The 14451-nt window shown below is 35.1% G+C and overlaps 1 protein-coding gene across 8 annotated transcripts in view; it reads right to left on the bottom strand.

Moving 5' to 3' along the window:
- The window catches only part of obscnb (obscurin, cytoskeletal calmodulin and titin-interacting RhoGEF b), a 571330-nt gene that overhangs the window by 183794 nt on the left and 373085 nt on the right, over positions 1–14451 (bottom strand). For 7 of the 8 annotated variants that reach the window (XM_039753252.1, XM_039753258.1, XM_039753256.1 and 4 more), the window contains 3 exons: positions 8247–8513; positions 3856–4122; positions 98–367 (listed from right to left, as the gene is read on the bottom strand). In XM_039753252.1, the coding sequence (XP_039609186.1) occupies positions 98–367; positions 3856–4122; positions 8247–8513 (804 nt within the window). The remainder of the gene's footprint in view (positions 1–97; positions 368–3855; positions 4123–8246; positions 8514–14451) is intronic. The other variant, XM_039753259.1, reaches the window with a different exon arrangement.

The following is a 14451-nucleotide window of genomic DNA, read 5'->3' as shown; positions in this document are numbered from 1 at the left end:
TGTGAAATACATATTTTTGTTTAAAAGTAACTGCTTTAAAAAGACTAATCTCTAGGCCAATGGGAAAGGGTTAACTATGCTTGCCCTACCCAAATACCTTTGACTAATAGTTTGGCAGAGGAGATGATGTTCCTGGCCTTGAATGTCACAATTCCTGAGTCATCAGCTGCCACACTCTTGATGGTGAAGGTATGGATGTTGCTATCATGGATGGCTATTTCGATGAGTGAGCTTTCCTGGAGAAGAGAGCCATCCAACCACCATTGTACATCTTTAACACTACGTGAGAGCTGGCAGGAAAATGTGGCTGGCTGACCGACAAAGACATCCGTGTTCTTTAAACCAGACACTATCTTTAATTCCCTTTCTGTGGAGCAAGGCAGAAAGACTTGGCTTAAGCAGTTCACTATAATTGCCATGCAGCTCCAAAATTTAAACTTACATAGAAGAAACTGAAGTAAACAGCAATTAAAAAGTCTGTTATGCATCTAATAATTATGATTTTTATGCCAAAAATCTTGAATGAGAAGCATTACAATAATACCTTTTTTATGTAATAAAAGCTAACAGCTAGGAATAAGGTGGACAAGAATTCACTGGATGGCCCTGAAAATAACAACTCTTCAGGCACTAGAATAACTAGATGTTCACAGGAGATTGACTGCAGGTTGGAAATGAGTAATAAAAGTATTCTTTTTGGCACAGTTTTTTATGTTGCACCTCTTTATTCTATGTGATGGCAGCACGCAGATGTGCCTGAGTCACAATGTGTATGATACTTTCCAGATGCAGCATCCTAAGTTCAAATTTGACAGTTGGTTTTTGTGTGGATTTTGCATTCTATGTACGTCTGCATTTTAGATAGATAAAGTGGTAGTCCTTTTATCACCAGTAGGTAATTTTACTACTTAGCAACTCAATAATATTTTTTAAAACGAACTGGAATTCAAGGGATTATTTATTCCCACATACACCCTCCAAATTCTTGTGGAAAGCTATCTCAGAAGGGTGGAGTCTGTTATAACAGGAAAGGGGAGGGTCATATTAATGCCTATGGTTTGGGATGTCCAACAACCTCATAAAGGTGTGTTAGTTGGGTGTCCACAAACTTTAGGCCATATGGTGTATATTAGGATATTAAAAGCAATAATCTGTTTAAACATAAGTCTTCACAGTTTAGGTAGATGGCACAAATACTCCCATCTTAATAAAATCGCAAATGTTTGTATGTGTGTTTATGTCTCTGTATGTCCATCTGGTTGATAGTGTTGGGAAGAAAATTTTAAAAATATGAAAAACATGTAGAAGGAGGGTTAAAATTTAAAAAAAAAAAAAGGCAATAAAATACCATAACAATGGTCTAAAAATTAGAATTAATAAATAGAACCCATGTATCAAATAAAAAAATAAGATGTTTAAATTGATTACTAATATTTCACCTCATCTTAGATAACACAGCTAGTTTAACTATAAAGTAGTTTAGCTATGAAGTGCCCACAATATAAAGCCTAACTAATATAAAGTATTGATGTTAGACGTATATGAAGGTGATGATAGGCTAATTTCACAGTACACAACAAATAGTTCATTACTATGCTTGAGCACAGAATCTCTATTGAACATACACATTCACCAAAAGGCATGTTCCAGTTACTGACACCCATGAATAGAGGTATCTTTGAATTCCTCTTCTTTATAATTAGTTTGTTTTATCATTTTTTTATTCTTATTGATGGAATGTAGCTTTGAGCATCATTGCAATTATCTAGACTCATGTGTCATTGGATACATTTTAAAAGAATATGTAATTTCTGAAAATCTGTGTGATCTTCAATATTTTTTTATTTTAGGTTAAAAATCTGAGGGGTGTAAAATGACAGGATTTAGAGGATATTGCTGTAAATGAAGCATAAAAATTCCAGCAAGGGCAAAGTAAACAAGAAATTATCAAAATTATCACAATTCTACTCTCCTCTTTTGTGACTGCACTGGCTAGATACTTTGGTGTAGTATCCACAGTTGCAGATATGATGTCCCCTATGCTTTTACAGTCTTCATAATAAGTCAATTGTATTGGCATGAGGTGGCATGTCTCCATGTAACAAAGTAAATAAATTGCCAAATCAGAGGTGCAGTATTTTGGATTGTACACTGTATGTTGTCACTTGAAAAACCAAACCCCTTTTTAAATGTTTCTGCTGCAGGAACCACACACACTGTTTAATACAATGTACCAATATATTACTCTGCCTTCATAATCTAGCACCTCTAGAGGACAGAGTATTGTCAGCTATGAAGAAATCTTGAAAGGTTTGCATTTTAGTTGGTCAATTGTGCTCCACTGGAAATGCACTTATAGAAATGTAAAAATTGATACCACTGGGAGATAGCTGGAATCATAAAGCCTGGAAAATGCAATATATGCAATAAAAGTATTATTTAAGAAGCATACAGTATATCTGAATGCCAATCAGACCTTAGTTAAGCAGGATATAAGAATTCTGTATTTAAAACATTTCAGCATGAGAGAAATTTGACAAAAGGGAGATCCACTGGCAAAAAAATGCAAACAAAACCAGAACTGATACACTAAACCACAGTGAACACATAGTACATATTTAGGTAACAAGTTCCCTTTGCCTGCTAACATTTTCTTTAGTTGCTCACAAAGCTAATTTCTAATTCCTTCATTTCTCTTAATCCAAAGTTCTTGGCGGAATGCTCCATGCAATTTGAACTATGCCTAGAATCCCTATTTGCATTAGATCTAATATGGAATTCACCAGAATGGTTACCTAAAGCACAGCAGAAATTAACAGTTTTCCCAAAATTACTACAAGCACTAAGTAACAGTTTTTCCAATTTTGACTTCTTTTTCACAATAAAGCAATGACAATGATTTGTAGGCCACACTTCCAGAAAAACTTCTAGGAAAATGTGCTTCAATATATTTAAAATTTATATTTTTGGAGATCTCTGCTTACATGTAATGAAAAGTTAAAATAAACCCGGCTTTTAATAAGAACTGTGATCTTTCCAATCCTCTAAACTTTCCTACTGCACACTAAAATATGGTATTATCTATAGTAGTGAGAAAAAATAAGTGTTCATTATTCCTCTACACAAAACAATTGTGGTGTCACTACAATCAGAATTGTTCATTTCCAAGATTACACATGACACAATCAATGGAAAATTCTTTATTCCTGCAGTCTCATTGCTACCATGACTTTTTCATGTAAGTGACAAACAGCAGGATTTACTGTAAACAGGGATTAAAAAACTGCAGCAACTCAATGTCCAACTGTAATACCGTTATGTAAAACTAGACCAATTATAGGTTTATTGTGCCCTGTAATTACTTTATGTTAAAGGCACAAAGGCAAATTGCTTTAAATAACTAAAACACATATAATCCTTTAAATCCAGGGCATTGTAATACATTGAATATCTCAAGAAATGAGGGATTTAATTGAATACTCGGTTTAACAAATTTCCTCATATCATTTGATTGTACTACTGACTATTTAATAGGACCACTGATCATGTTTCAATGTCAATTTACATACAGGTATGCTTAAATCCACTAGTGCCACTAAATGCTAATAGTCTTTCTTTCAGAGATGCATTTATGAGTTTGAAATCAAAACTTGAGCAGAACATGACAAAGAAAATAAAATACTGCCTATGAAAGTTTCCACCAGTTTTCAGAGTCAAACACACACACACATACATACACACACACACACACACGCAGAAACACATATATATATATATTCCTGTAAGTGCCTCAAACCTATCATCATCCAGCTACACTTGTTTTACTTAAATGCCAAGACAGATAATTTGAGTTACCTTGTATTGTAATTGAAGCAGTTGTTTGATTTTCTCCAGTGCTGCAAGTATAGTAACCATTATCTTCAGGTTCCAAATCATGTATCACAAGGTCCATAATTGTACCCTTTGTTCTCATTTCATATTTGTTGCTCTGTTGAAGGACTACCCCTCCTTTTCTCCACTCAACTGGGACACCAGTTTTCGAAATTTCACAAGACAGAATGGCAGTTTCACCCTCTACAACTTCTTGGTTCATAAGCTCTTGCTTAAATGATACTGGGGCAGCTAAAATTTTTGAAAAATAAAAGCAAATTATGATTTAATTAATAAACAATTTTAGCACAGCTGTCATCCTAGGCCTTCTTGAAGAATGTAACCTAATTCAAGCAAAATTGGAATAATTTGAACAGCATAAAATTAAAAACAAAAGAAGATGCATCATTTGTGAACCTTCGCCGCTTGCCTATCATTTGGTCAGTTTTCTTCTATCTGATGAATGGCTTAGGTTAACAAAGACCAGAGCTATCAAATGCTACAAAAATTACTTATTCATAAGCCATGATATGCAAGAAAAGAAGTTATGTACAATAATTTCAAGAATACTGCATGTCTAACTGACTAATTTGCTGACTTTTGGGTCCATGCATGTCTGTATCGATGTTTTATTTGTACTCTATGAGCTTATTTCACCAAATTAAATTCCACGCCAATTAATCTAATAGGACAACACAATATCAACTTATGTTGATATAACTATTTATTTGCACTTAAACTTGTCTAATTAAATGATCAGGTCAAAGCAGTTAGTGTTTGCAAATCATCTTAAATCTTTCTTTCGTTTAAGAAGTTTTGAGGTGTATAGGTTAGAGCATGCTGATAACTACAAATTGTACCTTGGTGATAATACAGTTCATGACTAATAAACAGGGATTTTTGAAAATATGAGCAATAGAAATTTTCAGAGTTTGAACTATACTTGTGAATAATATTAGAGTAGATGGCCTACAATGTAAACATCTGTTGCGTTTAGTGCAAATGAAATTTGATGGCACACCAAAAGCATGAATATTCTACTAACTCACTAAAATAGATGAGCAAAGTGATGAGAAAATAAATCTGTCTAGAGAAAAAAAATTACTCTTGAAAACATGAAAGGTAAAAGACACAGATGGGGACAGATGCCACCATAGTAGATGCCATACTAAAATACATTTCAAAGTACTGAAAAAATCTGTATTAACAAAAAAGACCAACATGCATTTCATTTGATAAGCAAAAATCAAAATCTGTTAAGAAAAATACAGTACATAAAAACAAGTAAAGAAATGAAAGTTCAAAAGTTCTATTAGAGGCAGTAGAATATATCAGAGCTACTGATTAATCGCCATTACAGTTTTTAATGCAATGCCTAAATAAGATTATTAATTTGACCACAATCCATATGTTGTTAATTAAGCAGCGGCAAATTAATCCAAGTCTATTAATAATATTAGCTGATCACTGATGCCTGATTGTTTCCTTTGTTGTTCCTTGATAATCTTCATCCACACAAACCAGTAGATTTGCCACCTGTTACTTATACTACGGAACATAAAATACTGCATACCATGTTGAATCAACAATGGATGTGATCTATCATGTATTTTTGTACACATTGTTTGATATATACACTTGATTTTTAAAGTGCAGAGAATAACATGACAAAAATTTAAATTAAACTAGTAATAGAGCTGTGTGGGGTGCTTATGTTACAAAGAGAAACGCTCTGCACACTCCGTGATAAAAGTCATATTGTGGAGTTTAGCAGAACAAGACACCACACACACTGTAAACATTGTTGGTATTTAATTCATTGTATGTTACATACTGTAGCCTACATTATAACTTACATTGGCTTATATGATACTGTAACCAATGAAACTAGGCAATAATCAGAGCAAGTTGATCTTATGGAAGGTAGTGGGGGCACTGACACATGACATTCAATCCCTTTATTTGAGGATCAGGGGCCTCATGTATAATGTGTATAGAATTCACACTACAACATGGTGTATGGACAAATGTGGAAATGTGCATATGCACAAAAAAATTCAGATGACAAAACCATGAATAAGCCAACTTTCATGCGCTTCAATTATATAAATCCCGGTCAGCGTGAAATGTAACACTCACACACGTGTCTGTTGGCCCACCTCAACTCCTCCCAGAATTTTGCATATTTGAATATGCAAATCAATATAAATAGCCCCTAAATTTAAGTCTTTTGTTAAAAGACAATGAAAAAAGCATGTATACAATTAAGAATTTTATCAAATGCGAAGTGGAAGTCCTACTCAGTGAAATGGAGGCATGGAAAAACATAGGTTTTGGTGGCTTAGGCAGTGGAGTGAGCAACAGAAGGAACCTGATGAAATGACACTCAAAAGTTCAAATTCAAAAAGTCACACAGTGTCCAAAATGAAAAAGAAATTGTCAGATATCAAAGTCGATGTGAAAATGTGAGTCGTACCCCACCTTCTGAGTGTCAGTTAGGGCACAGAAAAAAGAAAAAAAAGGAACACAGTAAAGAAAAAAACAAGGTCAAAATGTTGACTTTATTTTGTCATTAAAGTAGAATTTCATAAACTTCATCTTAAAATTGATGTTTAATTTACTAGACTTTACCAAATTCCATCATAACTAAAGTAGCATGTTAAATGCTTTGTATTCTATGTGTTGTATGTGTGTATATCACTACATGCTTCTTAAATGGCCTTTCTCTTTCGCAGACAGCAGCACGCAGGCCATGATTGCTACACTGAATACATTACATTCCTGATATTACAGCTCTCTGAACATTTTAGAATACTAAGAAGTATACTTGATATCATTATCATGATGAAATGCATTAAAGCAAGTATTAATCACAGGGGTACAGTGGCGCAGCGGTAGCGATGAGCTGTTGACATGTCCAGGGATTATTCCTGCCACCCACAAAATAGGTGCTGGGACGCATGCACGACCCTCAATTAAATAATTTATTGCAGCAGTACTTTGTCTGTCAAGTGTACCAACCCCCAATTCCCGTCCTTTCATTTTCTTTCTCCACATAACCATTCACCACAATATAAGCTCTGTAATAAATGTAAAACCAGCTGTAAGGTTAGAATGTCGATTCTTTAAAACTTTTAAGGAACATTGAAACATCTTCATAATACATGTTTAATTATTCCATCCATCTGTAAATATGAACTCTTCTACTGAATTGAATCAAATTCCTTTATTGTCATTGTATGGTACAATGAGATTCAATATGCAAATCCTTCAAAAAGTTATTTTCCTATAATATGATATAATAACAATAATAATCCAATAAAAAACAATGAAAAATATATAGTACAAAAGTATACATACAATAAACATGTACATATAATGTAGAAAGTGCAAATGTTTCATAAAATGAATCAGGTTGTGTAATATTACAGTTGTAGTGCAAGTTTACAGAGTGGTAATTGTAATTATAAGTACAAATAGTTCTACCGGGAGCACTTGATGGACTGATTGAGTTTGTTTTATATCTCTTGAGATGAAACTGTTTCTGAGCCTCGAGGTCTGTGCAGGAAAAACTCTGAAGTGTTTGCTGGTTGGGAGAAGTTCAAATACACTGTGTGCATGGCTGAGTGGAATTCAGATGCTGGTGGCTTTCCTATGGCAGCATGTGCTATAAATGTCCTCCAGGTCTTTCCGATCTGCTGCTGTACAGCTGTGATTCCACACACAGATACAATGGGTTAAAATACTCTTTGTGGTGCACTGAGAGTAACAATGCTAAAGCAGCTGTGGTATTTGGAATTATTTGGCCATTGCATGAACCATTGTATTGTTACAGAATGAATACAATCAAGTGCCTTAAATTTGTAAATGATATGCAATTAATTTCAATATATTTGATAAATCCCACGTTATTGATGTGAATCTGAAAAAAGGGAGACCACACCTAAACAGCACTGCTTTGACACTGTGTGCCGGCAGTTTGCAAAACCAAACAGAAACTTGCATACACAAGCAGGGAGGCTGCCATGAAAATGTGCATGTCTTTACACAAACTTTAATTTTTATGCTTCTCAAAGTGTGCATGGAGACGGGCATATGTACCATTTATAAATGAGGCCCCATGAGTGAAGAAAAAGACAGACAAGCAGATTAGTGCTGCAGCAAAAACTGAGTGCTATGTCACACAATGATGGTGAAGCAGGAAGCAAGCCTGTCAAAAAATGACCCAGGTCCTACACATTAGAACTGAAGGACTCCATTTTTAAAAAGGCATGTGGGGTCAGCTTAACTGTATAATTTTAAACTATGATAACAAACAAACACTTTTAATCTAATGATAAGCATTTGACTTTATTAGAAGAAAATAGTTCAAGTACCTTTCACAGTTAAATTGGCTGTAGTCTGATGGTATCCTGTATCACATGTATACTGGCCCTGATCATCTGATGATAAATCATGAATATTTAGAACAACTGTGCAGCCTTCCTGTTGCAAAGTGTACTTCTCCCCAGAAGTAAGAACAAGTCCATCTTTTTTCCAGATGACTGAAACAGTAGGTTGAGAGATTTCACAGCTTAGTATGGCACTGCTACCCTCCTGTACCACTTGGCTCTCCAGTTCCTTGTTAAAAAATGCATGTGGAGCTGGTAAAATATAGAGAAGAATTCCATATTTAAAATACTTTCAAAATTATACCTGGGAAAACAATCAATAGATATTTTTAAGTCAGGTTAGGTAGAATTGTTATTCCAGAAGGAAATTTGTTTGCAGCAACAAAACAAAAAACATAGGGTATCATAATGCAGATTAGTGCTACCCCTTTCCTATTTGCAGATCATGTACTGCATGTGGGGCCTGTGATCACAGGACAGATGTGAGGTGGCCCATTGGGAGTTTGCAGACCTCCACGATTCAGGAGCTCAGGCAATTAAGCTGCAAGTTTTTGTCTCTTGCTTTACTTGACTTCAGTCAGATAACTCTTACCAAACCCTAATCTCAACAATTACAGTATATAACTGGGCATATTGCATAATACCACAGACATATAATGTAACATGACAACCTCCCCAATGGAGTGGAGCTCTGGATATCTACATCTTGACTCTATTAGGGTTATTGTTGTTTCTTCAATAATCAAATTAACGTTGTTGACAGTCACCTGATTGATAATTTTACATTAACAAGCAGACAGATTGCTTCAGGTCAAAACCAGTCAGAAGCACAGGTAAGAAAAAAATGAAAGTGTGAAGAAGCTCATGCTGCAATTGTAGATGTGTTTTAAAAATCTGAATTTGCCCAGTTTCCAGTAAGTTAACTAACATTAAAGTCAATTGCCACTACACTATAATTAGAGGTTTTCTGGAGTAACAATGGTATATCATTATGCTTAATGTTGATACTGATTGTTTACCAGATACTGTATAATCTGATGTTACAGTACCTAGCTGACACATGGTTTTGGACTACTTGTTACCACTATACAGGGTGGTCCAGATTTAATTATGCAATTTTTATTACGCTATGACTTATTAAGTTTATTACAAAGAGAATTCACAACTGAATGGAGGACAAGTGGGACATTACATGGAGAATCAGTGAATTAATTCAATGTAAGGTCATTTTTGTTTATTACAAGATATTTCAAACAATTCTTTTGTCTAGTATAGTTTTCCTGCATTGCATTAAAAGTTGCATAATTAAATCTGGACCACGCTATGTAGACATCAAGACCTATACATGTTGTTAAAGGCTGATAACATTATGAAAATATTCAGTGCTCTGAGTGTTGTTGCACTGAGGACACATTTCTAAATTTCACTAACATACAGGTTTCTTTGCTTACTTGTTAGTTATTGGCTGAATTGTGGTAAAGCACTAGGCAAGCAACTTTGACATATAAAAAGACCAATTAGCTCAGATTAACTTCAAATCTTGGTTAATTTTATTGGTAGCTGACATTATTAAGTTAGTTAATGCCTTGTTGCTGTCTGCTGTCACTAGAAGGACAAAATGAAGTTTAGATAAATTCAAAAGTGTAGATGATATATTTACATGTTCAATTTTTATATATTTAGCTTCATGTTAACCCTGTATTTACTATATTAAGTAAGTTTATTATGCATGTTCAATAGCGGTATTAATACTTTTTATTTTCTTCTTCTTAGTAGTAGTAGTAGTAGTAGTAGTTGTTGTTGTTGTAGTAGTTGTAGTTGTTATTGTTTGGAGTAGTATTAAGATTGTTTTTGTTGTTGTTTTTGTAGTGTCAAGTCACACGTGATACTGCTGGCTATATCAAGTAACAAAAAGTAACAGCACGTTGACACCCTGGACCATTATTCTTATTATTATTACTAATTAGGCCTTCATTTAAAAAGGAAACAAACCAATTTAAGTCAAAATCTGTGAGTTGCCCTGTGGATTTCAACAATCCTTCCAGTTACTAGTTTTTCAAAACTTAAGCTCATCCACACATACATGAGGTCATCTATGACACAAAACTAGAACAATCTAGACAAGAATAGACCATTCAGCCCAACAAAGTTTGACAGTCCGATGCAGTTACTTCTTCCAAAATAATAGTTCATTGCGTTTTGAAAGTCCCTAAAGTCCTAATGTCTACCACACTACTTGGTATCCTATTCCGTGTGTCTATGGTTCTCTTTGCAAAGATAAATTTACTAATGTTTGCACAAAATGTACTCTTAACAAGTTTTCAACTGTGTCCTCATGTTCTTAATGAACTAATTTTAAAATAACAGTATTGATCCAATGTACTAATTTCCTTAATAATTGTAAACACTTCAATCATGTCTCCACTTAATCTTCTTCTGTTTAAAATGAAAAGGTTAAGCTCTTTAAATCTTTCCTCATAACTAATCCCCTGCCGTCCTTAGAACCAACATAGTCACTCTTGTCTGGAATTTTTCCAGCACTGCTCTCTCCTTTTTGTAGCCTGGAGACTAAAACTACATGGAATGCTCCAGATGAGGTCCAACCAGTGTGTTGAAAAGCTTCAGCATAACCTCCTTGGACTTATATAGCACAATGTGTACAGTATGACTTAACATTCTGTCAGCCTTCTTAATGGCTTCTGAACACTCCCATTGTGTATTCAAACCGAACATTTTTATTTCCTAAATGTAATACTTTATATTTATTTACATTAAATTTCATCTGCCACAAATCTACCCAAGTCAATATGCTGTCCAAGTCTGTCTGTAATGATTCAACAGATTCTATGTCATCTGCCAATCCACCTAGCAATATATCTCTGTTAACTTAACCAGCTTGTTATTCATATTTCTATCCAAATTATTTAAAAATAGAAGGGCCACTAGCGCTGACCCCCATGGGACACCACACTTAATATCAGTCAATATTGATAGGATTCCTCGCTATATAACCCTCTGCTTCCTGTGTCTGAGTCAATTTTGTACTCATCTACACACTATACCTTGATCTCCCACTTCTTTTACTTTGATGCCCAAGCTCCCACATGGCAACTTAACAAATGCATTCTGAAAGTCAAGACAAATAATATCACATGTTCCACTTTGATCATATCCTTTTGTTGCATCTTCATAGAATTTCTAAAACATTAACTCAGGCTTCTGATCCCAAGCTGACTGTTCAGTAAAACCCCTGTTCTTGCCATGTGTTGCTCAATCTTTCCCTTAATAATTCCTCCCATTAATTTACCTATGATGCACGATAAGCATACTGGCCAAGAGTTGCTTGGATCTACCCAGTCATCCTTTTTTAAATAACAGGATAATATTTGCCATTTTCTAGTCCTTTCCTCAATTTCCTCAATGCACAGTGACTTCCTAAAAATATGTCTCAAGGGTTTATATATTTACTCAAAAACCTCCTTAAGCACTCAAGGATAAATATTATCTGGCCCTGGTGAATTATATGATTTCAGCACATTTAATCTAAGCAGTACTACCTCTGTACAATTTCTAACATCTAAAACCTTCTGCTCTTGTTCTATGCTAATTGAAAGGTTAGCCCAATTAATATTTAGATAGTTTAAATCCCCCATGACTATCATATCCCCATGTAAACTTACCTTTTTAATATTACCAAAAAGAGGGACATTGAAATTACTGTCTGCATTGGGTAGTCTATAATTCACTCTGAAAATTAGGTCTCTTTCTCTAATGATTTCCAGACAAAGACAGATATCCTCACTGAGATGGGGCTCATTGTCCAATTGAAGATAAGTGCACTTAAATTCTGTTTGACACAAACAACAATCCTCCCTTCTTTTCTATTCTGTATTTTCTTCCTAAAATATGTGTATCCCTCTATGTTATACTTATCTCCATCTTTGTTATTTAGCCAGGTTTCTGTTGTTGGTATAATTTCATAATTATGCTCAGCTACACTCAACTCCAACTCATTTGTTTTATCTTTGATACTTCTAGTGTTAAGACAAGCTATTTTCAATGTGTTGCTCATTTTACTTTTGCACTTAAACTTTGGGATATAAATTTCGTTACTATAAATATTTATTTTAACAAAACTGCTGTTCTAAACTTCCTGCCTCCCCATTCCTTAGTTTAAGCAATCCTCAACTAACCTACTCATATGCCTCCCCAATACATTGATGCTCCTCTGGTTCAGATGTAACACAACAAGGCAGAACAGATTCTGTTACAAAAGGAGTCCCAGTGCCACATAAAACTATACCTTTCTACCCTACACAAAGATTTTCACCAGAACTCTTTAAATTAGGATTGCAGAACTGACAGACTACCCATATATATGTAATTTGTTCCAATATGGACAATGACAACTGGACCCACCAATGCTCTCGCTAAGAGCTTATCAACCCTTCCAAGGAGGTCTCCCACCTGTGCACCCTGAAAGCTACACAATGTGCAAGACTCTCTGTCTCTGAAGCAAACCTGCACTTCAATCCCCCTAATGACCTTGTCATTGTCATTAAACTTAAACTGAAAACAACTTTTCAATCCAGTAAATTTTTATACACTTCTTCCATGTTACTAAGAAAAACTTGCTTCTGGGATATCCTCTGCAAATTAACTTCTTATTTTCTTGTCTATTTTTATAGCACTCGTACCTGATCAAATCCTTAATACTAAAAGTCTGTCTAACAACAGCAGTAGCTGAAACCAGCCACTCTGTAAGTAAATAACCAGTGTTGAAGCATTGAATATTTCAAAGTAACAGTGATTCCTTAGTGGAAAAAAGTCAAGACATATGAAGAACAATTGAATAGGTCACTCTCTTACAGTTTAGCTTTGATGTTTTCCTAGATAAGAAGGAATAAATGTTAGGGACAGGTAGGCAGATTAGTTTAAAGCAGTTGAAAGAGGTGCTCCGCAGTACACAACTACCTCTTACTGCTCTGCTTCGCTAATGCTTGAAAACAAAAAACAAGAACATATTTAAGTACAAGTACAAGTAACTTTTCCAAAACACTCCCGCAAACACTCAGCAGCTTCTGTTCCTGTGTGGACAAAAAAAATTGAAAAAAAAAAGAAAAAAAAACTTAAAAATTCACACTTTTTTGGGAGCAAAAATGATCTTTTAATTAACTCTCACACCTCAGGATACAAAATTCTCAGCACTTACTCTTCCATTTACAAGGATGATGTCAGCACATCAGTACATCTCAGTCTCCAATCTCACTAAAACATTGGGGTTCCAATGCTCTATTCAAGTCTGCTCAATAACGTATAAGATGCTAAGCTTTCATTAGTATCAACTCAGACCTTGTACCATTGTTGCCAGGTCTGTGGATTTCTTGCCCAAATGGGTTCATTTTGATTGTCGTCCATGGGTAAAAAGTAGGCTTTTGCAGGATGTAGTTTTTTGGCTACTTTTTAAAAAACAGTGTGGTGTTTTGGGTTGTTTTTAGCCTCCCGCCCATCTGGCTTTCGTATGTACCTAACCCTTTAATACCACCCCCTGTTTTCTGGTTTGTCATTTTGTCTACCTCAGGCATTGGGCTATTTTTTTGGCAAATTGGGTTATAATTATAGCCATTGGGTTATAATTCTTTAGGAACCCAGCAACCCTGCCTTACACACAAGCTGTTGTGTGAAAACCTAATAGATGACCTTCAGAAAATATAGACAAGAGCTATTGTGATATGCAACAATGAGACTGAAGAAACCTCTAAACATTGCTTGTTTTTTCTTTTTGTTTTGTAAATAGTTGTGGCAAGGGATAGTCACTTTTTGGCAGAGAAGGGAGTGTGGCGCTAGAAGTTCCACTAAGCAGGTGACTCACAGATGTGGCAATAGTATGTGAACCTTTGCTTTCAGTATCTGGTGTGACCCCCCTTTCCAGCAATAACTGCAACTAAATGTTTTCGGTAACTTTTGATCATTCCTGCACACTGGCTTGGAGGAATTTCAGCCCATTCCTCCATACAGAACAGCTTCAAATCTGGGATGTTGGTGGGTTTCCTCACATTAACTGCTCGCTTCAGGTCCTTCACAACATTTTGATTGGATTAAGGTCAGGACTTTGACCTGGCCATTCCAAAACATTGACTTTATTCTTCTTTAACCATTCTTTGGTAGAACGACTTGTGTGCTTAGGGTC

This window comes from Polypterus senegalus, chromosome 5 (genome assembly GCF_016835505.1).
Source record: "Polypterus senegalus isolate Bchr_013 chromosome 5, ASM1683550v1, whole genome shotgun sequence".
NCBI lineage: Eukaryota > Metazoa > Chordata > Cladistia > Polypteriformes > Polypteridae > Polypterus > Polypterus senegalus.
This window is presented reverse-complemented; position numbering and strand designations above follow the sequence as displayed.